Source organism: Harpegnathos saltator, unplaced genomic scaffold (assembly GCF_003227715.2).
Source record: "Harpegnathos saltator strain DR-91 unplaced genomic scaffold, Hsal_v8.6 scaffold234, whole genome shotgun sequence".
Classification (NCBI taxonomy): domain Eukaryota; kingdom Metazoa; phylum Arthropoda; class Insecta; order Hymenoptera; family Formicidae; genus Harpegnathos; species Harpegnathos saltator.
This window is the reverse complement of record NW_020230022.1, coordinates 217,666-244,845: the sequence shown is the minus strand read 5'-3', so window position 1 is coordinate 244,845 and position 27,180 is coordinate 217,666. Positions and strand designations below refer to the sequence as shown.

Below are 27,180 nucleotides of genomic sequence, written 5' to 3'. Positions count from 1 at the left end.
TAAGTCGACTTTTAGTCAATTTGACGTCATCTATATTACTACTAAATTTTTATTTTAGTTGTGATATTTCTCAAGACTTCATCAATTTAATTTTATTACACCTTAATTGCATAATATTGTTATATATAATGCAATTAAAGAATAATAAGATTAAATTGATTGTCTTTCAAAATATTACATTTAATTTAAATGATAATTATAAGGGACATATAATAATTAATAAAACAATTTACAAAGAATAGTATATTTATTTTTTTAATATAGCTCTCATCCTATCACCAGACCGTCGCAACCATTCTTGTATGCATATTTCTACTTCGTTGATTGTTGTATTAAGCATCTTTAAAATAATAGCTACAAAGATAATAACATAGTCTATATATAAACATTTTATGACATGAAATTGCTCATCTACATCAAAATTAATAACAGGAAACATAGAATACTAAAGCCGGTTTAGTAACAACAGTAGTTAATGAATTCTTGCATTTAATTGGAAAATATTTTTAGATCTAAAAGAATATACCAATTAGATAGAAAATTTGCAAACTACGATTGTTACTAAACCAGCTTTAAGTTGCCGTGTAAACTCATAGTTCCCAAAACGATCTGAATATATTGTAGAAAAATTAATCTTTTTCCTATAATACATTCAGTATTATATACATTAGGTTTGTTCTTTGTAGCTAAACTAGCAATCGTTACATTTAAAATGAAACAGAGATATATTTGAAATTTCTCGAGTGAGAAAGAAAATTTTATAAGATGCTTATTAAAATTTTATAAAACAAACCTCATAAAAGTTTACAGATTTTTCAGGTATTTCATTTTTTATTTACAAAAGAGGAAACAGTTCGAGCATTCATTGACATATTTTTAAAAAATACCACTCGAGCGGATTCTGTCACTTAAGAGCAACAGTCCTAGCACTCTCTGGTGCAACCAGGGTAGACTGAATTTTCAAAAGAAAATTTTAGAAAATCAGCTTCCTACATTTTTCCAGGTAGTAAACGTCCTGTTCTAGTAGCTCCTACCCACAAGACGTGGCAACGCTTATCGCGCAGCGGAAGTTCGTGCGATAACCAATGAACGTGCCGCTTTTCCGTAAGAGCTAGAAAGTTATTACGGAAAGTAGCATATTGTTTGGCTATCGCACGAATTTCCGCCGCGTGGTAAGTGTTGCCGCGTCCTGTGGGCAGGAGCCATTAATATATTTCTACGACAAAGAACAATAAAGGCCAAAAATTGCAGACAGCACAATGTCCGAAAGTGGGACATAAGACGTCTTTAAAACGTCTTTTAGACATATTAAAGACGTCTTATGTTCCGTTTTTGGACATTAGTGCTGTCTGCAAATATTGAATAACATTTAATACCAATTATTGACTCCGAAAGTTTCGATTTTTTTAAAGATAACTTTTTTTTGTCCTGTCCACGTATATGCCTGCGCAACTTCGTAGCCAATAGTTTGCGACATTATATGTCTTACATTTTTGACTACAGTTTCTCCGCCTATTTGTGACATTTTCTCAATCTGTAATAAATATATTTCAAATCATATGATATATATTCAAAAGGTTTCATTTCATGTACAGCAATTAAAATGCATATTTGTGTTAATAATTAGCAAATAACTAATATACGTACAAATTGTCGCCGAACGTTATCATCCTTCAAAAGGTTATTGAAATTTTCTACTTTTTCCACCGTACTGAGAGGAAAATTCGGTAATAAAGATAAATCAATTTGTCGTTGTACATTATGTTGTACTTCTTTTGAATTTTCCAGAAAATGAATAATCCGGTTGAATTTACGTTTAAGTGTCATAAATTTTGAATAATATCCTCGCCGACATTTTTCTAACAACAGAGATAAAAGAATCAAGTGATTAACATTATTGAATTAAACTATTATAATAATTCATAATAATCTTTTGTTCTGCATTATATTTACTAGTGATATAAATAAAATAAAATTTACCACAACAAGATGTGTGCTCTGAATCTATCAATTGCTTTTCTAAATTTTCTTTATTGTTTATATTATTTCCAGGTGAATTTAGTCCACGCATGTCATGTATTTCACGAATTGAAGTGCTTGTAGAAGGGTAATTTCTCGTATCTAAAAATATTGTTGACCGAGCTGTTAAATCTTCTGTGCAATTTTGCAAATATATTGTTTATATTGTCATTAGTCAATCATTGTATTATGAATATGAAATTAATGAAAGAAAAATAAAGTTCAAGCATACCATATAATATTGCTGAAAAACTTGCTTCCTCTTTTTTTTTATTCACATTTTTAACTGCTTGCGGCATTTCTGTAAACCAGTATGAATGATATAAAGTTATTTATGGACATTCTCATTCATTATTAAATTTATAACGTAATAACATATTAAAACATACCTTTTGAAGTTTTTTTTTGCTCATGATTATCGTGTGTCATTGTATTTTGCATTTCTGAAAGATATGAAAAAAATATGTAAGGTCTTTATATTTAACATTAATTTTTATATACAACTTCCCTGATCAATATAAAATAGCAATTAGTATAATACCTGTATTGCAATATTGCTCTTTATGATAAGAATCTTTGTCATAGAAATCCGATGAATCCGATAGTTTATCTTGTATTGATACATCTAAGCAATTGTCGAAGATTTGGTCGAAAGTATTTGAAGGCTTATTATTTAATGTAGTGGACTCGCATGCTACACAAACACATAAATACATATATATACACAGTCATATAATTAAAATATAATTGATATCATTTCAAGGTGTTTACTTGGAAATGTTCTGCAAATATTTTATAAAATTTTATAAATTTCTTAACATAATAAACACTTTGCATTCATACAGGATGTCTGATAATTTGTTAAGAAGACGCCACGTAAAGGTAGATTAGGTCAAACTCAAAAAAATTCCTCTACCATTTTGGGAATCAGTAGTAAAAATAAAAGTAAAAAAAAAGTAAAAATAAAATAAAATAAAAGTAAAAAGTAAAATTTTAGGTTATTTATAAAAAAATTCACATTATTGATCACGCGCCATACAATAGATGAACTGTGGTAACAATATCTGTCACTGTGTGCTTGTATTAGATCAAAATAAGTAAAAAAAGTCTTCTATCATTTTACAAATAATCATGTACATTTTTAGTTATTAATTAAAGAAGATTGATGCATTATTATGCACAGTCATGTACCAATTTTTTTTTATTAATAACTAAAAATCTACATGATTATTTGCAAAATTAGAATTTTCTTTTTCAGCTTTGTCTAATATATAAGCACATAGTGACAGACGTTATTATCATACTTTATTTACCGTATTGCGCGTTATCATTAACGAATCTTCTTTGATTAATAACTCAAAATATTACATGGTTGTTCGTAAAATAATAAGAGGATTTTTGATTCATTTTCCTCATCTACTTATATACGGCGACTGTTTAGTGAGTTACCGGACACTATGTATTGTATTATGTACAAAGATTAATGATAAACCTGATTGATGATTGGTGATTGTCGGCAATTTATTAATCGGTTCGCTTAATGAATTGGATACATATCCGCTTTCTATTGATGGAATGTAATTTGAGGGCATTGTAATTTTGCTCTTTTTTGGTTCATCTAGAAATATCCATAATTGTTAACTTTTGTATTATCATTTTTATATATCGCATTTATTATACACATGTGTCCTATAAATACCTTCACTACTCGATGTGTCGCCATAGAACTTTCGTTTTTTAATAAGCCTCTTTTTCAAAGCATTTTCTGTTCGTGTCTGTAATATAATATTGTCATCTGACGCAGACATGTCGCTTATTGCTTTTTCTACCAACCGTGCATTTTGGTACGTTCCTATAATATATTTTTAAATATTAATTTTTTTTCAGATTTTTATGTAAAATATAAAAATATGAAACGAACTATAAGGACCAAAACTTTTGTGATATGTGAATTCATCCCAATCAGCACATGGTGACCATTTTTTCATACAGGCTTGAGTAAGCTGTTTGCTTTTCTTCGGCATTTGAAATGTACATTGTTCAAAATCTACCCATGTTGTTGGTACTGTTATGCAGTATGTATCATACAGCAGTACATAAAACGTCATTCTGAAACATTATATATATATATATTTACACATATACAGGGTGTTTGATAGCTGATCATGCAGACGAAAGTTGGAGATAGATTGGGTGTAGTCGAGAAGAAAAGTCATGTACCATAATGTCAAATTGGCAATAGTTATCGAGTTATTAATTAAAACATGTGAGCCAACGAGCGCGTAGAGAGCGGAGGGCGGCCGCAGTAAGCACGTAGACATTTGATACAGACGGAGTCAGAGAGTGTCGGTAGGCAAGCGCGCGCGGCGAGGGGCAACGTAAGCGACAAAAGGTGATCATGCGCGACGAGGAGCGAGCGAGCTTTTTCTTTATAGGTTTTTCCTTATAGCTCGCTCGCTCCTCGTCGTTCGCGCTCGCTCGCTCTTCGTCGCGCTCGCTCGCCTCTTGTCGCTTGTGCTCGCTCGCTCCTCGTCGCGCGCGTTCGCCTCTTGTTGTTTACGTTGCCCCTCGCCGCGCGCGCTCGCCTATCACCACTCGCTGACTCCGCCTGTATCAAATGTCTATGTGCTTACTGCGGTCGCCCTCCGCTCTCTACGCGCTCGTTGGCTCACATGTTTTAATTAATAACTCGATAACTATTGCCAATTTGACATTATGGTACATGACTTTTCTTCTCGGCTACACCCAATCTATCTCCAACTTTCGTCTGCATGATGAGCTATCAAACACCCTGTATATAAGGTAACTTAGGATAAGATGCCTACTTTCTACTTACTTTTTATAACATAAGGGAATGTTATTGAGTTATCAATTTATTTAATATAAAATTAGCATTTATATGTAACGTAATATTAACAGCTGAGCAGTATTTTTATTTTAACGACGAATGTAATAACGGCATGCAACACCATGAAGTTCTGTTTTTAAATGGAAGTTGAACGGTTTTATTCATGATTTCTGTAATTGGCCACATAATCAAGTCTGACAAATTTTGAACTACATATATGTCCATATTTCGTGACTCGCAAGGATAGAATAGCAAATTATTTTTTGTCAACAATTTTCTTCCGATAATGACAGCTGTTTCTTTTTCGTTGTAACAAATATGTTCAATAGCAACAATTGTTTTATCTTTCAGATAACAACAGTTATTTGGTTTCTTGTCTGTCAATATAAAGTCGCTGAATTGAATCATACGATAAGCATTGGTACAATTCATTGGTAGAACTTTTAAACATTTCTTTTTCAATATAGGTATACTATATTTGTTACAATCATTGTGTATAACTTCATTATAATTTTCTGAAATTCTTTTATATAACTGTTGTAGTGGTTTATCTGCTTTTCTAAGCATTTTTTTTATTGATTGCATGTAGTTTTCAAAAGGAAAAGCAGAAAAATCATCCAATGGTCCAAACATCAGTACGTCTTCATTTATGTGAATTAAATTGTGTACATTATAAATTATAGTATCATTGCCATACAACTGTTTAAATATTTCTACAAATTGAATTAGTAGATCTCTGCTATATCGATTGTTACGAAAGCAATCCACTGGATGACATAATATCCGCATTGAACAATGTAATGCATTGAAGTGTAGTAAATTATCTTCTGGCAAAATATTTAGCAGCATGACTGGTCCCAGATATAATAAAAATACTCGCAGTTCTGTTGCTTTCCAACGAGTCAATTCATCTAAAGAACGTGGTTTTCGAGCAAACTCGTTCGGTATCCATTTCCTCATTGCAATTAATATTTCCGACAACTCTGTTAATTTGTGTCCACTTAATCTGGATGTCTGATATCCACTTAGCCACAATAGCAATAGTTTCTTCATGACTCCTAGACATACTAAGTGCATATAATCCAAAAGAAAACATGAAACCATTGGCAGCTGTACTGACTCAAAAGGAGATATACCAGTATGATGATCTTCTTGTACTCTAGCCTTAAAATTGTCATCAGTTCGAAGAGGCGTTGTAGATTCCAAAAATAACATGTGATGATTTAAATAGATGCCTTCTTGCATACATTTTCCGCAACCAAAATATTCATTGTGTGATTTCGTGCAAGTTACGAATGCTCTTGCAGGACTATCGCAAATTATACTTCTAATTTGTACAGTGTATCTTTTTCCATTTAAAATGAGTCCTTCATTTTTGAGAAAATCATATTCTTGACAAAAAGGTGTTAAAAAGCATCTACAGAAGGTGGTTTTGAGTACCCATGATAAGCACTAATTACAAATGGTTTAAATATCTTGTCACCGTGAATTTTGTCCAATATTGGCCAAATTTGACTTTTACTGCTCTTGGATATTGGCAATCCATCAATATTTAAGTCTATCATAATAACTTCATTTATCACGATGAACTTGGTGCGTATCAGTTGTTCAGTTATTGCCTCTTTCAAACCGTAATGAAAAAAGTTTCCCTTCTCTGCCGATACCTTTATAATACTATTTCTTGGTGTATTTAAAAGCGTTCTTGCACTTTTTGGCATATCGGTATGACCATATGTACGCAATTTACTTAATAATTCTGACAAAGCAGTGTGACTAATGTTATATTTTAGTGTCCAAGAACGTAACCAATTGGAAAGTTTTGCAGTTTTATTGGTATTTTCTTCAATATTTTCTTTATCTTCCTCTTCCAGAGTAACATGAATATTAGGTCTTGCAACATCGGCAGAAAACACATTCAAAGTATTGCCTGAATTAGAGTCATCAGATAAAGTACAGTGTGTTATAGGTACATTTATACTAGCTAGCGATTCTAAGCTAGCGACTTCTATATTAACTGTAGATCTATCTACATGTTTGACTGTAGATTTATCTACAGTTGTTTTACGCTCGTATCTTTCATAAGCTTCAAGACGTCGATTTTTTTGCCGCGAAGATAATTCCCGAAAACTCCTCGGCATCTGTGAATTAAAGCATAATATGATAACATTAATAAGATATTTAATGGACACATTATGGTTATTTACATTGACAGACAAGAAACCAAACAACTATTATTTGAAATCTGTTAATTGTTGTCTGAAAGATAAAACGATTATTGTTACTGAACATATTTGTTACAACGAAAAAGAAACACCTGTCATTATGGAAAGAAAATTGTTGACAACAAATAGTTTGCCATTCTATTTTTGCGAGTCACGAAATGTTATGGAAATGGGATCAAATTGGCTTAAATTTTAATATGATGTAAGTTTTGATTAACTGATAAAAAGTCTTAATGGTTATCGGACTAAATAATCAAACGTTTTTTAATTACAACGACTCAACTATTCAAAATTGACCTCCATTCTGAAGCAATATTACGTAATGATAAGTACTTGAGATTTGTTGTGTTTCATTCCTTTCAGTCTTTATTCACACTTTCATTCATGCATCCACACACACACGCACGCATGCACGCACGCACGCACGCACGCACGCACGCACGCACACACGCACGCACGCACGCACGCACGTACGCACACACACACAAATACACACATAGGAATATATGCAAAATTATGGCACTCATGATAGTCATTTTTCTTCAAAAGTATGTGTGCGTGCATGTGAAAAGATGTATAGATAACAATTTAACCATTAAACACCATACTACACAAGACACTACGATATGGCATACCTTTCTAATTCAATTTTTAAATTCAATTTTTAAAAAATTGTTTATAAGTTTCATAACAATAAATATATTATAACAAATCCTTTTCAATCGGAACACAAGATATTAACAAACATATCAAACATATCTTTTTACTAATAAAGATACATATATTACTACTAAAGTAATATATGTATCTTAATTAGTAAGAAAAATTAGAATGTTATATGTGTTTAGTATAAATATAAAAACGAGTTTAACTGTTAAAACCTCAATATACTTTATTGCACTGTTCAATTTAATATGTAATTTATGATTTGAAATATTTATATTTCATTTTTATATTTAGTGAAACTAAAGGAAAAGTAATATGTAAGAGCTAGTGCAGTTATTAGTGCATAAATTATGGTATTTATTAATAACAACTGATAATAAATACAAGATAATAAAACATGTGTAAACAAAGTTAATATCCACGATATTATGTTGAAATAATAAAAAAAAATCGAATAGTTAAAGTAATTAGAGTTATAAAAAAGCAAGCAATTTTTTAGTACCCTTAATATAAACATGTAAGTATAAATAAATAAATATATATACAGGGTGTTTGATAGCTGATCATGCAGACGAAAGTTGGAGATCGATTGGGTGTAGCCGAGAAGAAAAGTCCTGTACCATAATGTCAAATTGGCAATAGTTATCGAGTTATTAATTAAAACATGTGAGCCAACGAGTGCGTAGAGAGCGGAGGGCGGCCGCAGTAAGCACGTAGACATTTGATAAGGCGGAGTCAGCGAGTGGCGGTAGGCGAGCGCGCGCGGCGAGGGGCAACGTAAGCGACAAGAGGCGATCGCGCGCGATGAGGAGCGAGCGAGCTTTTTCTTTATAGCTTTTTCCTTATAGCTTGCTCGCTCCTCGTCGCGCTCGCTCGCCTCTTGTCGCTTACGCTCGCTCGCTCCTCGTCGTTCGCACTCGCTCGCTCCTCGTCGCGCGCGTTCGTCTTTTGTTGTTTACGTTGCCCCTCGCCGCGCGCGCTCACCTACCGCCACTCGCTGACTCCGCCTGTATCAAATATCTATGTGCTTATTGCGGTCGCCCTCCGCTCTCTACGCGCTCGTTGGCTCACATGTTTTAATTAATAACTTAATAACTATTGCCAATTTGACATTATGGTACATGACTTTTCTTCTCGGCTACACCCAATCTATCTCCAACTTTCGTCTGCATGATCAGCTATCAAACACCCTGTATATATACATATATGTAGACGTCTTCAATGCATTAATAGTGAAATACAGATATAGAATGTTCTATATATATATATAAAGCGTTAATCAGGCTTTAAAATCATTATATTTAAATGTTTATCATTATATTTCTGAAGTGATTAAAAATGTTATACTAATATTTCTATATACATTTTTCAATCAGTCCAAAAATATGATTGTAAACACTCAGATGTAATGTAATTTTAAAAGTCTGACTTGTGCAAATAATTTCATATCTGCATCAAACATATTTCATATCTGTATGAAACATTCATATGATTCAGGTAGCACCGTGATGTTCTATTGGTTAAAATAAATGTCCTTAAAACATCATTTGACATCACCTTGCTTTCTGGGTGTTATTTCTGTCTTTTATTTTGTTACATTCTTTCGCTATGAGTAAAATACATATAGCATGTTTGATACAGATATGGAATTATTCATGCTAGTCAGACTTTTGAAATTATTTTTGAAAGCAGGGTAGAACTCAAATAGCCAAACCTGCAAAAGCAGATTTTGCATAGAATTGTTAGCAAACTGTGAAGAGAAAGGCAACAGCATCCTGAGGATATAGATGTCTATGGATCTATCGACAGGTCCTGCATCAATTTCCTGTCGCCAATCTGATGTCAGTCTGCGCATAAATTGTTTACTGGGAATACAAATATCTGATTGATTTTTATACTTACTTTGCTCTGTGTTCTGCAAGTGGATAAAGGAACTCCAGGAACAAATCTTAACTGAGCAACTTTGCTCTGTACACAGTTCTCTTCTTCTGTATATCTTTTGTATATCACCGTAAAAAAAACAAGAATTACAATAAAAATAACAATAGTTTACATGCATAAAATATAAAGCATTCACATTAAAATAGAAAAGAAATATCATAATATCACAATAAAAAAATGCGCAATTTTGAGGTTAACTACATTAGAAAAACAAATATCCTGTTTTATCCGTTTGCTAAATTGATGATAAACCGAAATGAATGTGTATGTTTTAAAATGCTGGAATTGAGAATTAATTGTTTTTACATTTTTTGTGCAACTATCTAAAAATACAACCTCAAAGTCTATGACATGGTTTTTTGTGACAATTATTTAACACATGTAAAAAACTATTAAAAATATCTATCAAACAATCTTAAATCTTATTTAATACAATATTATATAAGAAATATAATATAATATAATAGGAAAGAAAAAGAATAATTACCTTTGAAAAATGATGCGATAAGACACGTAAGTAAGGCACGACATACTACATGGGCTAAAAAGTCTTTGGCCTGACATATAGATGGCGCCACAAACTAAAAATCTGTGGGGACTTTGAGCTCCCCAAAAGCGCACGCATCCGTTTTCCGTGCGGCGCTACAGAGCGCGCGCAAGTGTCACTCGTGCGGGAAAAAGGACCAACGAGTCAGTAGTAACCGTTGGAAGCGCACACAGAGCTCACGAATATACGATCGCTAGTTCATAGTTAGTCATTCTTTCTTTGTCGTGTGTGACACCGCGATTTCTGCACGCGGTCGCGATTGTGCGAGAGCGGGCAGGCAGGAGCATCGGCTCCGTTCGACACACACACACACATATACATATGAGTCCCGCTGTGGCTCATATGTCGTGCGAGCATAGAAAACTATTTTTCTGTATTGAAGACGAATAAGTTGTACCTGTGACTCACGTGCTCTGCAGCTGGCAGGCACGTGCGCAATAAAGGGACCAAAGAAGAACACGCCTAGGTTAATTTAGGAACCTACCCTCCACTTGCATCGGCGAGAGAGCAAGAGGACACAAAAACCTAAAAATCCTTATATTTCCTATAGAGTACCAGCCTTAACTTAGATGCTGTAAAAATTTCATGATATTTCGTTGACTCGTGTACAAGTTATAGCTTTCCAAGTGACGTTACCTCTGAATTTATCTTTACTATGGAAAAAAGTGAATTTCGTGTTTTGATTAAACATTGCTTCCTGATGGGAAAAAACACTGTTGAAGCAAAGGCATGGCTTGATAAATGTTACGGCACATCTGCCTCATCGAATTCAACCATCAAATATTGGTTTGCTGAGTTTCGTCGTAACCGTACGAGCACAAATGATGCACCACATTCAGGAAGGCCAAATGAGGCAGTTACTCCAGAAAACATCCAGAAAATCAGTGAAATCGTGTTGAATGACCGCAAAATGAAATTGAGTGAGCTAGCTAACATCATAGGCATCTCAAAGGAACGCGTTGGTCATATCATTCATGAATATTTACACATGAAAAAGCTTTGCGCGCGTTGGGTGCCGCGTTTTTTGACAATTGAGCAAAAAGCGGAACGTGTTCGACTTTCAAAGCAAAATCTGGCCCTGTTTAACCGCAATAAGAAGGAGTTTTTGCGTCGATTTGTCACAATGGATGAAACATGGATCCATCACTACACACCGGAGTCCAATCGGCAGTCAGCGGAGTGGTTATTGCCTGGTGAAAGCCGTCCGAAGCGCCCGAAGACACAACAATCAGCCGGCAAGGTTTTGGCCAGTATTTTTTGGGATGCGCATAACATAATATTCATTGATTATCTTGAACATGGTAAAACTATCAATAAAGAATATTACTGTACATTACTGGATCGATTGGACGACGAGGTCAAGGTCAAACGGCCACATTTGGCAAAGAAAAAAATTTTGTTTCACCAAGACAATGCTCCAGCTCACTCGGCTCGCGATACGACCGATAAATTAAAGAAATTGCGCTATGAATTGGTCCCGCATCCCCCGTATTCTCCAGACCTGGCCCCCAGCGACTATTTCCTTTTTCCCCGACTGAAGCAGTGGCTCGCTGGTAAAAGATTTTACTCGAATGAGGAGGTCAAGTTGGAAACAAATGCCTATTTTGAGGGACTTGACACCGAGCACTATAAGACCGGCATCGAAATGTTAGCGGACCATTACACTAAGTGCATTACTCTAAATGGAGATTATGTCGAGGAATAAAACACTTTTTTCATTAAAAAAATCGTTTTTTCATTGTTAAGCCAAAGACTTTTCAGCCCATGTAGTATAACCTAACGTATGTAAATATTTGTGTCTTTCAATTTGTATTAGCCCATATTTAAAGATTAATTTAGAGTTTCTACATGAACGTGTAACGGCCAAAATTTGTTGGTCGTTACGCTGACTGTCGATGTCAATCACGCGGCAATCAGCTGAGCGCGCGCCTCTCCGGACCGCGCTATCATCGCGCCTAACAGCGCTCACATCCAGCCGACCATAGTCGAACGCCAGGCAACAACGCTCGGGAACGATCGGCTACCGAGTGGTACTCGCGGCGTCGCCGAAAAATAATCGGCACTCGCCGCATCTTCACGATTAATCCCGATCATATTCGGGATAATCAACGAATTGCATACGGAATCGACCGAGGATGCAAAATCCCGGATATATAATCCGGCCGAAATCTGACAAGAAAGAATCTAAGGAGATCAGTCGTCTAGGAATAGTCGTCAGAGAATCTGCAGAATGCCTCCAGAGGATCGAAAGATCCGAGTAAGTAATCTACCAGGCCGCAACCGTCGACATTCGCGATTATTTTCTGTTCATTGCGATCTAGAGATCGAACGGCGAGTTTGCCGTTGCTCCGGTACGTTTTCCGGAACATTATCTCGTTATTGTACCGTCTTTGCGATCTAAAGATCGAACAGCGAGTTTGCCGTTGCTCCGGTGTGTTTTCCGGAACGTTATCGCATTATTGTACCGTCTTTGCGATCTTGAAATCGAACGGCGAATTTGTCGTTGCTCCGGTGTGTTTTCTGGAACGTTTTAACGTTATTGTGCCGTCTTTGCAATCTAGAGATCGAACGGCGAGTTTGCCCTAGCTCCGGTGCATTTTCCGGAACGTTCTCGTTACTGTGCCGTCTTGGCGATCTAGAGATCGAGCGGCGAATTTGCCATTGCTCCGGTGTTTTCTGGAACGTTCTCGCATTATTGTGCCGTCTTTGCGATCTAGAGATCGAGCGGCGAGTTTGCCGTGGCTGCGGTATTCTCGAGGACATCCTTACCTTATTAACTTTCTTCCTTGTGGCAGAGATTGAGCGGCGCGTTTGTCGTTGCTCCAGTGTGTTTTCCGGGACAATCTCTAAACTGTGTTCTTTTCTTCTTCTCTGCTTCATATAGAACTCCAGGAAAACAATGACCCGGCAACATAAAGCATATTCGCCTCCAACAAGGAGTCCCGGCCTCACGGCACGTCGGCGGGCACTGTGTATCCCGCTACCAAAAGCGCATCTTGCATTCGGTTCGAGTCTAGCAACATCCTGGTACATATTTTTTCTCTAGTGACGTCATCATACACATTTTGAGAACCTTCATTAGGCGCCTACTAGCAACAGGCGACGGTAGTCTAGGAGGTTGGAGCGTTGGATAGTAACCGCGAGGGCCCAGGTTCTCGAGTCTAGCAGCAGCCCAACAGTTTTTTCTTTCGTAACGTCATCATACACACTTTAAGAACCTTCACTAGACGTCAACTAGCAACAGGCGACGGTGGTCTACGACAGAGCTGGAGACTAAGTGCCCTTTTTGGCCGGATTTCAAGCGGTGACACCCACTGTTCCCCTTCCACCGCTCCGCGCTCAGCGGCCGTCGCTGCGTAAGATGTCAGCTGGAGCGTACCCTAGTGTTTTATTATAATTATAATTTTTTCCTCCCTTAATAATCGTTTTAAAATATATATGTTTACGTATTTTATACACACATACATATATACAGGGTGCACGATTTATCTGAAGACATTGAAATATCTCGAGAACTATGCATTGGATAAAAAAAAAATGGTTAATGAAAGTTGTTAATCTCGAAGGGGGACATCCAATGATATCAAACTCGACCTCCCACCTCACCCCCTGGGGGTGGAGGTTGGGGGCAACTTTGAAATCTTAAATGGAAACCATTTTTTATTACAGATATGGATTCTACGCCACAAAATACGTAAATTTTGTCCGAAACTTTTTTTTGATTCGTGATAGATGGCGCTGTAATCGCAAAAAATTATATTTTCCGCAATTCTCCAGAAATGATCATTGGATTGAGAAATAAAAAATACCTGTTCAATATTTTTAAAGAACATAATAAAAGTTATTCCCCCCCCCCATCCTCTCGGGGTAAGGTGGGTGATAACGTTCAAATCTCAAATGGGGACCCACGTTTTTCATTGCAGAATTAGATTGTACGTGAAATTTTTATTGAAACAATTTTTTTCATTCGTGATAGATAGCGTTGAATTTTTCCGAGAAACTACTTTTAGCGTTACACAGGAACAACGACGAGGACATAGTAGTTTTATGTTCCCTTCGGATGCTTTTTTAATGTGAGTCCCCTTGCCTCTCACTGTTCAATTAATTAGAGTAAGTGTTCGAAATTTTTATCTTCAACTTCAATATACTTATTGATCCTTTTTTCAAATGACTGTATACAGGATAGAAGCATATGTGGGTCCCCATTTGAGATTTGAACGTTATCACCCACCCTACCCCGAGAGGACGGGGGGAATAACTTTTATTATGTTCTTTAAAAATATTGAACAGGTATTTTTTATTTCTCAATCCAATGATCATTTCTGGAGAAGTGCGGAAAATATAATTTTTTGCGATTACAGCTCCATCTATCACGAATCAAAAAAAAAGTTTCGGACAAAATTTACTTTGTACAAATTTATTTTGTGGCGAAGAATCCGTATCTGCAATAAAAAATGGGGGTTTCCATTTAAGATTTCAAAGTTGCCCCCAACCCCACCCCCAGGGGGTGGGGTGGGAGGTCGAGTTTTGTATCATTGGATGTCCCCCTTCGGGACTAACAACTTTCATTAACCACTTTTTTTATCCAATGCATAGTTCTCGAGATATTTCAATGTCTTCAGATAAATCGTGCACCCTGTATATATAATTATAACATAATGAAAAAAATGACATAAAAAAAGTGTAATTAAAGGATTATTGCAATAGATTTCCACATCACCTATGAGGTACTATTGCTGATGCGTTTTTTTAAAGTGCTTTCCCCAGTAGGCCTACTCTACTAAATAATAAAGAACAAATACGATAAAATGTATGGCTCGGTAGGGAAACAAAATTTTAGAGCAGAGAGTACGCCGGAGAGGCAAAATTTTCATGTGCATATTTACGTCATTCACAGTCAAGGGGTTAAGCTTATAAGACAACGCTTCTTGATGAATGATGCAATGAGTAACAGAGATTTTAAAACCTTGCTGTCTTATTGGTTTAAAGAAGCCGTTTTTTCAAACCTATCATTGCTTTTGCGCTATCGGTGACTACAGCCGAACATTTGTAGAAATCAATGTCAAACTTTTGCAGAGTTTGGCTAACAGCCTTAACGATTTCAACACCTGTTGTTCTCCCTTGCAACGATACAAAGTCTGAGAGGTCTTTGACATGTGAAAAATCGTTTTACGTACGATTCGAGCAAAAATACACAGTTGATCCATATGCCGATTATCGGTGTTCTCATAAATACATAATGAATAATACGAATAAGACGCAAATGAACATTTTAATTTCTCTTCTAAAGATGAAGCTGTATCATCTATCCGTGATTTTACAGATTTAATGGAATGCTTGCAGCTTTTTCGAAAGTCATCGAATCTCCAAATGATTCGACCGCTGCAATAACGCATTTTTTAATAAACGTTCTTCTTTAAATGATATTTCCCTTTCTTCCTTGATGCGAGCTAGTTCTTCTAAAATGTCTTTGGATATATCATCCATAGTACAGTCTAAACGACTCAGGAAATCCTAGTTTACTTGTTCCCAAATGATCATTTACTTCTTTTCATCTAGCTTTCCTGCCGAGCCATATATTTTATCGTATTTGTTCTTTATTATTTAGTGGAGTAGGACTACTGGGGAAAGCACGTTAAAAAAACGCATCAGCAATAGTACCTCACAGGTGATGTGGAAATCTATTGCAATAATCCTTTAATTATACTTTTATGTCATTTTTTCATTATGTTGTAATTATATATATATATATATATATATATGTATGTATGTGTGTATAAAACACGTAAACATATATATTTTAAAGCGATTATTAAGGTAGGAAAAATTATAATTATAATAAAATACAAGGGTACGCTCCAGCTGACATCTTACGTAGCGACGGGCCTGAGCGATTCGCGATTGTCGCCTCGGCCGCTGAGCGCGGAGCGATGGAAGGGGAACGGTGGGTGTCACCGCTTGAAGTCCAGCCGAAAAGGGCACTTGGTCTCCAGCTCTGGTCTAGGAGGTTGGAGCGTTGGATAGCAACCGCGCGAGGGCCCAGATTCGAGTCTAGCAGTAGCCCGACAATTTTTTCTCTGGACATACGCGCGACGTCACGGCCGCCATCTTTACCCATAGACGCAAGAAATTTAATTATTAGGTGTATAAATGAACAATCCAAATTTTTCAGTTACATTCAACGTTTATTTTAAAAGAAAGTAAATTAAATTGTTCAATCAAAGTATTCGCCGTTGCTTTCTATAACTTTAAGCCATCTTCCAGGCAGCTGATAAATTCCATCTCGGAAAAATGTTACGTCTTCGGACACAATAAAGTGGTCAAGCCATTTTCGGATATCATCCACTGATTGGAAGTGCATATCGGACAAGGCGTGTTGCATCGACCAGAATAAGTGATAATCAGATGGAGCAATGTCTGATGAATACGCCGAGTGCTGCAAGACGTTCCAGCCAAGACTCATTATGGTGTCTTTTGTATTGGAAGCAATGCACCTGGCGTTGTCACGTAACAATTTCACTGGACGTTCTCCTTTGCCAGTATACGGGCGTTTTCGTTCCAATTCTTGACTCAAGCAGATTAATTGACGTTGGCAGCAGTCCGCAGTAACTGTTTCACCCGGTTCCAATAACTCATAATAAAGCACGCCCTTGATATCCCACCAAATGCAGAGAAGAACCTTCTTTCGAAGCAATTGGGTTTTGCGACTGATTTGATGATTCGCCAGGATTTACCCATGACTTTCTGCATTTCGGATTGTCATAGAGTATCCATTTCTCATCGCCTGTAACGATTTTCCACAAGAAAGATTTTCGACGCTGCTTATTGAGAAGAGAAAGACACTCTGCCACTCGTTGAGTTTTATTGGTTTCAGTGAGTTCATGCGGAACCCATTTTCCTTCTTTCTAGATCTTTCCCATCTCATGTAGGCGTTTGGAAATCGTTTGCTGCGTTACTCCCAACTGTTCTGCAAGCTCTTTTTGTGTTTGTACCGAATTCTCAGCGAGCAGTTGTTCCAAATCATCATTATCGCACTTCGAAGGGCCTCCAGGGCGTTGCTTATCAATTAGACTGAAATTACCGCTTTTAAACCGCTTAAACCAAAATGCGCACACATCGTACGATACAACACCTTCGCTAAGAAAGGAACAAATCGATTCGCACGCTCTTGCAGCATTTTTTCCTTGTTGGAATTCGTAAAGAATGCAGTGTCGGATATGCACCTTATCTGTTACCATTTTCGACTGTACTGAACTGAATACTTTGAAGGTTATGTTGGGCCTTTCGCCAAACTATATGTTCTTTTTAATAGCTATATGTCAACATTGCATAATCATAAAAGAGCGGGAAAATTTATTCAATTTGAAATTGATTTCATAACTGCTTAAAATAATTTGGATTATTCATTTGTATTACAATACAAGTAATAAAGAACACATTTTGCAAAAAATGTTTTGCAATTGGATTAGAATCCCCCTTACTTTAATATTCACTTTAGTCCTATAATTAACATAAGAAACGAGCGTGTTAAACGATATTTAGATTTATTGTATTTATAACGGGAACAGGAATTGCGTAAGTCGGTGATAAGCCGAATCCTGCCAATATGGCCGAGGACGGCCTTTTGTCAGGACGGCCGAATTGTAAACAATTAACGGATAAAACTCCATCTAGACCGCGGAATATTCTGTAGGACCGGTAGATTCAAGGAATATAAACAGAATCTCGGACAAAGAGGCTTGGTGACCGAAGCTGTTATTCTGATACGTTAGCTATTGTTCGTGAGTCTAGGATTAGCATGTATTTGACAACATATCGATATTCATGTCGCGAATAATATAACGACTCATTGCCTTTAACTGGGGCACATCAGCATCGACGTGGACCAATAAAAAGTCCTCGAGGACTATTCAAAAAAGAGATTTAAGAGCAGCACGAGGGAAAGAAGGACATTTTTCTCGTACATTATTACAGACTCTACTTTGCTCGTTCTGGGCCTTTTTGCTTTACAGCTTTGTTCGCTTGTGCTTTGCTTTGTTACGATTATTACACGAGAATAAATATCGTTGTCTATTATCGTTGAATGGCTTCGAGTACGTGTCAATTTCTACTAAGTGGTCACCTTTACCACATTCTTTTTCCCGCCCCACTCGGCATGTATTATAATATTGCTGAAAAACTATAATGATACAGAAATATTTCATAAACATTTTAATTGTAACTTTGCATCTGAGATATTTCAACCAAGTACCTGCATCATATGTTTTGTAATATTGCATTCGCAATATTTCTGAAATTTTGAAGAAAAATAAAAAAGTTAGCTTTCATTTTAATATGTTTCTATAATATTACAAAAGAAATGTGGCAGACGTAATATTTCATATATATTTCTGAAGATTATAAAAGTAATATTACACTTACTTTGCGCAAATAATATTTTTGTAACATGTCAAACGCAATATTGCAATTAAAATATTTCTGAAAATTTTCTGAAAGTTTGTGAAGATAATGAAAAATTGAATTGCAAATAGTTAATATCTGTAATATTTCAGAAGAAATATTGCAGATGCAATGATTTAGAAACATTTCTGATACAAGATAAAAGTAATATTACATTTACACGTATTATATTTCTAAACGTTTCAGATGCAACATTGCATTTGTACTATTTATGAAAATTTGTTGACAGACTAGAACTTACAAAAAGTTAAATATATATAATTATAATTAATTTAATAATTATTATAATAATGAAATATAATATAAACTTTGCATTTGAAATTTTTACAATTAAACACAGAACAATTAAAATGCCGCATTAATAAACAATTTTTAAAATTATATTTAAAAATAATTGTAGTCTAAATTGTGTGTCTGTGTGTATGTGTGTGTATAATCTTCACCCACATAGCACAAGTGACTGTTGACGGCTAATAGCCGACTTTTTTAGTCAACTTTAAGTCGACTGTCTAAAGTCGACGTTTAGCTGACTATTCTAGAATGGCTTTTTGTCGACTTTAATTACCGGCTGTAAGTCGACTTAGGGTCAAGTATTTTCTGGAAATAAAATATTGCCTTTGAACAGAACAAGAAGTTGACTAAAAGATCTCTTTTGAAAAATATATAAAATCTGTTATTTCCGGTATTAGCATACCGATCCCTGCAGTGTTTTGATATTGGAGAGGCTGCACGCATATGCGTGATGAAATCTCTATTCGAAAGAGAGAGAAAGAGAATTTGAAAAGAAAGACAGAAAAAGCTCTTTGTTGCTTTCTTTTCGAATAAAGATCGTCACACATGCGCGTGGCAACCTTTCCAATAATGAACTGGATGACTATATACTACATGGGCTGAAAAGTCTTTGGCTTAACAATGAAAAAACGATTTTTTTAATGAAAAAAAGTGTTTATCTCTCGACATAATCTCCATTTAGAGTAATGCACTTAGCTGTAATGTCCGCTAACATTTCGATGCCGGTCTTATAGTGCTCGGTGTCAAGTCCCTCAAAATAGGCATTTGTTTCCAACTTGACCTCCTCATTCGAGTAAAATCTTTTACCAAGCGAGCCACTGCTTCAGTCGGGGAAAAAGGAAATAGTCGCTGGGGGCCAGGTCTGGAGAATACGGGGGATGCGGGACCAATTCATAGCGCAATTTCTTTAATTTNTTTGCATTACTTCCTTGAGCCTCTGATTGTGCTCTTGTAAGCTGGCTTCGTATATAACTATATCGTCTAAATATACTAAGCACCGAAGTCCTTGAATTCCATGTAAGACGGAATTCATTAGCCGCTGAAATGTAGCGGGTGCGTTTTTCAAGCCGAAGGGCATTCGAGTAAATTCATAATGCCATAATATAAAATATAATAATAATAATAAAAATTCATAATAAAAAATGTAAGGTGTGGAGAAAGCTGTCTTACCCTTGTCTTGCTCAGCCATGGGGATTTGATGATATCCCGATGCGAGGTCCAATGTCGTAAAATATTTGGAGTTGCCTAGTTGATCCAATATATCCGTTATATTAGGTAGAGGAAAGGAATCTCCAATAGTAAGGCCATTCAGTTTTCGGAAGTCTACGACTACTCACTATTTCTGTTCTGCGGTAGCGCCACTTTTCTTCGGCACTGCTAATAAGGGTGCATTCCATTGACTGTTGCTTGGACGTATAATACTGTTATGCAGCATTTATTTTATTTGTCGATTTATCTCTAGTTTGTGTTTTTCAGGTAATCGGTAAGGTCGAACGTTAACAGGTGCAGTATCAATACGAGTAATTATTTCGTGTTCCACTCAGTCCGTGCAGGTCAGAGATTCTCCTTCTAAGTGGAAAATATCGCGAAATTTTTCACAGATGTTCTATAGTCTTTTGTTCTTCGGGATTCAGATGTGTTAAACGTAGTAGTTTCTTTATTCTTTCCGCGCGCGGTTGTAATATCCCACGTGACTTATGTTGCCGACTTTCAGGATTCGTAATAACATCGGATGCTTCTATTTTTTCTATGGTTACGCACGGTGTCGGAATCTCCATTGCTTTTTCGGTTAAGTTGATGACACTGATAGGACAGTATTTTCATGTGGTTTTACTAAGCAGTTTCCCAATAAATACGCCTGGTAATGCTTCTCGAGCCTGTACTATTCCTGTGATATTATGGCTAGTGTAAGCTTATATAATTGTCTCACTCCGTGGTGGTAAAATAATCTTATTGCACGGATATAGTGTAAAAATGGCATTACGAATGTGTAAACTGCCTTATATTATAATCGTAGGTGGCTCCGTATTTCTGCAATAAGTCTGCGCCTAGGATGCCATCATAATTGATAGGAAAGTCGTCAGGACTATGTGGATTGAATGATTTATTTTCTTGGTCGGATAACAATATAGCTATAATTACTCTTAAAGTATCCGTCTTATGCCCGTTACTCCCGAAACAGTGATTTTCTTATCGTGAATTAAGGTTTCCCTTTTTAAATTTCGTAATTTAAGTAACGTAATAGCAGATCCGGTATCCATTAATAAATCTGTCAAGGATTGTTTAGTTTCCTTTATTGTATAGTAACTAAATTTAAACCGGTACAGATTTTCGTGGTCCCATCGGTATAGGACACTCGGTACTCATCCGCTGGGCGAAGAGGTTTAGTCATGGATACTTCTAATAAATCTTCTTTGTTATTATTATTCTTGTGTTACTTCGTTTCGACGCTCGTGGTGCGATATTAGCAGCTGTATGTTTTTTATAAGTGCGTTCATTATTTTGGAACCAACATTCCCCGTCTTTATGTCCCGACTTTCTGCAACGTTTGCAGTATTTTTGCATTATATTTATGCGAGGTGTGCTGCTCGGCTTAGGTAAGGAATATCAAGTCGGATTTCTGCTTACCCTGCAATCACGCTCATAATGACCGAGTTTGCCACATTTCGAACAATACAGAGTTCGGTTGCTGCGTATGTCTTGATTCAGCTTATGTTTTATGAATGGTCGGCTCGATCCTATTAATCGTTTCTTCCGAACTGGCTCCGGCTATGGCTTCGTGCAACGTACGATAGTTTTATGAGCGAACGAGTAACTTAATGTCGTTATTCAGACCAATCTGATAGTTCTGTAGCGCCTGTTTTTGTATAGTTTCTAAGATTACACGTTTTTGTTCCGTAGTGTGTCTTTGTCCATTTATCATGGATTCGTAAAGCTGCATTGCGAGTTTGTAGGTACGTAATCCGTACCCTTGCGCACTTTCGCCTACTCGTTGCTTCAAGGAATTAAATTCAATTTGTAAATGTGTCGTACATTTCCTGGTAGAATAACATGTCTCTAATTCTTGTTTCAATTGCTCGAAATTTTGAATATCCCTAGTGTCGAAATCTATCATAGCCTTGCCTTTCAGTTTAGTACATGATATTGCTTCGAGTAACATCGGTTCTTCCTCGGGATTAATATTATTCATAACATAAGAACTTACATTTAGAAATTCTTGTAGTTGACTCTGCGAAGTACCGTCAAATTCGGATATTATATTTCGTGCTTCCTTTAGTTTCATATAATTAGAAGTACGCGAGTGGCGGTTTCGTAAATCGTTGGTTGTTCGTCCGTACGTCACGTTCATAGGACCGTGACTTATCAGGTGATTATAGTGACTTTCCGCGAGTGCATGGATTTGTTCATTCATGTGACATATTTGTTGCCGCATCTGAGTTATAATATCCAAGAGTATTTATTCGCGTTGGATGTCCTAATCTCTATCCACGGTTGCTGCAGGAATTTGCTCATCTGCATTGTTTACTTGCGACCGGAGTCGGGTTTATTTCATCATTGATAGCTGACTCAGTGACATTAGTCGGAGGAGATGCCATATTGTATGGTTCCGAGATATTAGGAGGATAAGCTACTAAGGCTTGACTATCTTCCCCGGATGCGCGCCTGTCTATCCGCGTATCTAGCCGGATAGGGAATAAGCTATCATCTAATTCGTTAAAGGGAAATTCGCGCTACGTTACCACATGCTCGTGAGTTTCGGAAGAATCGCTATCATCGTACCGTGATTATAAAGTTCTACGAACATTATCAGCGATGTTGCGGGTCGCGGCCTCGATTACACGCAACGAATTCAAGCGAGTATTTAATGAGCGGTCGCTGAAAGACAGGAACGGTGCTAGTCTAGTATTTGGTAGTCGTCCCTCAGACATTCAAATTCGCAATAGGAGTCCTTAGCTGACTTACAATATTGCCGTTCTATACATGTCTGCTTGGTGCTGCCTTCCCCTAGCGGTGCGGTCCGTATCCGTCAACCCGTGGAGGTGAAGCAACTCGAGGTGTACGCTCCTTTTCAGACCTTGCTGGTTCCGTGATTGTTCCGGAGAATGCCGGTGATCTCTCGTGTACTGCCTGACGTGGTGTGGGAGCCTCGACTGCAGCTTATCGGGCTCCTGAGGTTCCTCTTCTTTTGCCAATCCTTACGGTATTGGTATGACCTGGATGGTGCCTGCATCTCCGCGATGCTGACCAATATGCAGGTTGTTGAGCGATCTCACCGCTGCCACCAAATTTGCCGTGGCCTTCGCGCCTGATGCACTAAGGCCGGTTAGGTTTCGGGTTCGTTCGTGGTCTTAGGGATTGGGATCCCGAGCTTCGCTGGTCCAGGCGAGATAGAAGTAGTCGGTCGTACAAAAGAAGGTGGTGTTTATTTGTTTCTCCTTACACTTGTGCTTACGTACTAGCGTGGAATGACGGACCCGGATTTTATACGTAATTAACGAGACGCTCAGTTCTCGGTTCAATCTTCTATCTCCTCTTCTTTTTCGGCTCCAGTCTTATATATCCTGGTGCCTTTGGTATGTCTGATACAATAACCAATTTTCGTGATCTCAGTCAGCAGAGTTGCAAGTTTATGTATTACACTTTATGGTGTCAGCACTCTAACCGAATTGTGTAAGGCGTGCTTACTAACTAACTGCAGCGTAAGGTGGAATAATTAGGTTAGGTTACAACACAATGAAGGATACACGCCCCGCTGAGGAGGTATTCAAGGACTCCGCTCCAGGGCCTTGCTTAGGGAGGCTGGGTCAGCAGAGCTGGCCTCGGAAGTTGGTCGCGCTCTCGGCGCGGTTAAGCTGGTGGTACGGAGATCCAATACTTTAAAAGGGACCTTCGTGGCGCTGTTTAACCATGCCGTCGCGACCTCCAAGACCGCTCTGTCGACCCTCATCGCGAAGGTCGCGGCTCCAGATAGGAGGGGCGAAATGACGGAGGTAAGGCGGGGGAGCTCCGAGAGGAGCTGAAGTGATTAAGGGTGGAGAACAGGCGGCTCCAGGAGGAGCTAAGGGCCAGGGAGGCCCCTGCCTGTTCTCCGGCCCTGATTCCTGCAAATCCCCCATTTCCCGCCAGGAGAAGAACGTATGCGGAGGTGGCTGGCAGTATCTCGGCGATGGAGAAGCTAGCCAAGAACACCAGGACCAAAAGGACCAAGGAGGTGAAGAAGAGGAAGAGGATCACTATGGTGCGCTCTCCTTCCAACTCGGAGGAGGACAGGAGGGGGAGCCCTCCGAGGGCATACCGTCGTATAACGACGATTTGCCGGAGGAGTCTCCCCCTCCTGCCCAACGACAGGCGATCCAGGGGGTTTACAGGGATCTGAACGACTCTTTGACCACCTTGGGGCTGCCTTCGCGCAAGGAGGCGGAGTTTAGACGGATCTCGAGGGAGATCAATCGCCTCCTTGATGCGAGGGACTGCCTCCAGGGGCCTGGGAAGGCGGGCCATGTGAACCCCGTCCCTGCGTGGCTGGACACCCCGCCCGTGGACCCGATTCCTTCCATCGGAGAGGCTAATGCCAACCCGGTGGGGAGGGCGCGGGGGGTGGGACCGGCGGCGCGGAGAACGGAGGCGCAAAGGAGGAAGAAGGAGAGTGAGAGGAGAAGAAGGGAGTGGAAACGGAGGGAGACTGCAGGGGCGGCAACAACGGCCCGGGCAACAGGACAGGAGGAACGCGGGAACAGACCCTCCCAGACATCCGACCCCAAGGCACCCACTGGAGGAAAGGCACTGAACCAAAGGGGACCCAAGCCGGGCTCCCTGATTACAGCGGCGGTCAAAAAAGGAAAACCTCGTCTACAGGACAAGGGGAGCGCGGACGCCCCCTAGAGGAGACCAATGGGGCCTCTCTCGGAGCTGCCCAGCCCTCATCTGCCCAGGCTAAGGAGACCTGGGCAAAGGTTGTGGGCAGGAGGGAGAGGAGACAAAGGAAGGAGAATCACCTTGCACCACCAGCAACAAGGAGGAGGAGCGGAGAGGGAGGACCGACGGCGGTGCGGCGAGGGGGGCTGAAGCCGCCTCGATCGGCGGCCATCATCGTAATCTGCCCCCAGAACTCCTATAGGGAGTTCATGCAGGAAGCCAGGCTCTTGATAAAGCCGCCAGACCTGCGGGTACCTGGGGCCCTAAGGGTCTGTCAGGCCCTCACGGGGGCCACGCTCATTGAGGTGCCTGGCTCCAACTCGAGGGCAGCCGCCGACCGGCTGGCGGCGGAGAAAGGCCCCGATTACAGGGTACAGAGACCGGTGAGGACAACCGCTTTGCGATTGACCGGTCTCGACCTGATAATCGGGGTGGAGGCCGCGCTGTCCCAGGCTGGGGTATGCTCGCAGGCAGAGGTTTCTACCGGCGGGCCGAATGTCTCCCAGCGTGGAATAGCGGCGATAGTGGTCCGGTGCCCGCAGGCGGCGGCCGCTAAGGTCGCTGTCGCGGGGCGGGTGCAAGTAGGATGGATCCGCGCCGGGGTGGCGGGCTGCCCGCCCGCGCCGTGATCTGTTTCAAGTGTCTGGAACAGGGTCACGTGCGCGGGCGGTGCAGCAGCGCCGTCGACAGCAGTGATTGCTGCTATCACTGCGGTAACCCCAGACACCGGGCCAACCAGTGTAAGGCGGCGACGGCCCACTGCGCCGTGTGCGCCGACGCTGACAGACCGGCGGGACAAAAAGTCGGCGGGCCAGCTTGTAAACCCCTCTCGAGGGAAAAGAAGAATAGGAAGGGAGGAGCAAAAAGGCCGAGGAGACAGGAAGGAATGGTAATGGGGAGCACCCTTCCTAGACAGGAGAATCCCACGGAACAAAAGGGGGAAGGCCAGGCCGACCTCCGCTGCAACGAGGGAGTCGGGAGAGATCGGGCTGGCCTCTCCTGCGACGAGGGAAAAGGGAGAGACAGGACCGGCCTCCTCCAGCACCGAGGGAAACGATGCAGTCGAGGGAGCGGGGCAGGCCGGCCTCTTCCGCAACGGGGGAACCGGCTCCAATGGAGTGGGGGGATCAGCCACCACAGGAGCCGAGGCCCCCAAGAGGGAAGAGAAAGGTGGCGCCCCGGAATGGAGAAGGACGATGAGGGCGCTGCAGCTGCATCATCATCAAGAAAGGAGACCGACGAAAAGGTAAAGCGGGTGGAGGTGGTCACCCCACCCCTATTAACCTTAGATAAGGAATGGGAGTTGGAGGGCGCCACTACCGACTCTTCTACCGAGCGGTCCCTCCTCATACCCCCCAAAGGAGGGCACCGCGAAGGTAAGGTCTCCTGTGCCTCCGAAGAGGCACCCGCGATAGTAGTGGTTACTACGGCCGAAGCCTCCTTGGGGGAGACTGAGTCGGAGATTGAGCAGTTCACTCCGATAGACATCTCCTCCGAGGAGGAAGAAGTAGGGCGCCCGGAGGAGGCGTAGAAGGCTCAGTCTTCACGCTCCTCCGTGTCCTACAGGCCAATCTTGGCTGCGGCGCCCGGGCCCAAGATCTCTGGGTGCAGAGACTTGTGGAACTGGGCGCCGGGCTGGGGTTAGCCACTGAGCTGCATTAGATCCCGGCCAGCAGTCCAAGCTGGTTCGGGAGCCGGTGTGGATTAGTGGCCGTGGTGGCCAGTCCCGCGATAGGGTTCCAGCCCTGTGTACTCAGGGCAACGGAGATCTCGTATGTGGCGGTTGATTAGGGACCTGTCACTGTGATGGGGATGTATCTCCCCCACCGCAGAAATAAGGCCAACCTCGGCGAACTCGCCCCGATTATGAGGGTCCTCGGTCGGGTTGGGGAGGTGGTGCGACGGTGCCTCCTCCGATCCGTCGTAGTTGCCAAGGACTTTAACGCCCACTCCACGGGGTGGGGATGTAGTCCCCGGCAGGAAGACCCTCGGTGCGGAGCCGTGGCCGACTCGGCGGCGGGACTTAGCCTCCTGTTAATGAACAGGGGACCGACCAGCACCTGCGTGCGGCTGAGGTAAGTCAGTTATTGATTTGTGGGCTTTCTCCTCGGCCACCCGAATGTTCCTGGAGTGGGAGGTGGAGGGAGAGACTCTCTCAGACCATCGTTATATAACGTGGTCCCTCAGCCTTCCCATACTTTAGCAGGTGCTGGACCGCTGCCAAGGGGAGGGGAATATTACGATCCCCAGAAGATGGGCCCTTAATCAAC

The 27,180-nt window shown here is 40.0% G+C and overlaps 2 protein-coding genes and 1 pseudogene across 3 annotated transcripts; all 3 read right to left on the bottom strand.

The window, feature by feature from the left end:
* Positions 1-247: 247 nt before the first annotated feature.
* LOC112588513 (uncharacterized) lies at positions 248-4,894 on the bottom strand (annotated as a pseudogene).
* Positions 4,895-4,936: 42 nt separating this feature from the next.
* LOC112588511 (uncharacterized) lies at positions 4,937-6,130 on the bottom strand. Its single transcript, XM_025298682.1, has 2 exons — positions 6,004-6,130; positions 4,937-5,925 (listed from the first exon to the last, which is right to left on the bottom strand). The coding sequence occupies exons 1-2, from the start codon at positions 6,110-6,112 to the stop codon at positions 4,952-4,954; spliced, it is 1,083 nt and encodes a 360-aa protein (XP_025154467.1). The 5' UTR covers positions 6,113-6,130; the 3' UTR covers positions 4,937-4,951.
* Positions 6,131-6,263: 133 nt separating this feature from the next.
* On the bottom strand, positions 6,264-10,263 carry LOC112588512 (uncharacterized). 2 transcript variants are annotated; one of them, XM_025298683.1, is made up of 4 exons: positions 10,184-10,263; positions 9,658-9,751; positions 9,470-9,580; positions 6,264-7,005 (listed from the first exon to the last, which is right to left on the bottom strand). In XM_025298683.1, exons 1-4 carry the CDS (start codon positions 10,258-10,260, stop codon positions 6,274-6,276), a joined length of 1,014 nt encoding a protein of 337 aa, XP_025154468.1. In that variant the 5' UTR covers positions 10,261-10,263; the 3' UTR covers positions 6,264-6,273. The 2 variants fall into 2 exon arrangements, with proteins under 2 accessions (XP_025154468.1, XP_025154469.1); XM_025298684.1 differs by lacking the exon at positions 9,470-9,580.
* Positions 10,264-27,180: the final 16,917 nt, after the last annotated feature.

Excerpts from the sequence above, each read along its gene's own strand:
- LOC112588511 (XM_025298682.1), bottom strand. The coding sequence starts at position 6,112 with ATGCAAGAAGGCATCTATTTAAATCATCACATGTTATTTTTGGAATCT. Across the intron at positions 5,926-6,003 it reads ACAAGAAGATCATCATACTG|GAGTCATGAAGAAACTATTG; the intron begins GTATATCTCCTT and ends TAGTATGTCTAG.
- LOC112588512 (XM_025298683.1), bottom strand. The coding sequence starts at position 10,260 with ATGTCAGGCCAAAGACTTTTTAGCCCATGTAGTATGTCGTGCCTTACT. Across the intron at positions 9,752-10,183 it reads TATCGCATCATTTTTCAAAG|ATATACAGAAGAAGAGAACT; the intron begins GTAATTATTCTT and ends GATATACAAAAG. Across the intron at positions 7,006-9,469 it reads TGCAAAATCTGCTTTTGCAG|ATGCCGAGGAGTTTTCGGGA; the intron begins GTTTGGCTATTT and ends TTTAATTCACAG.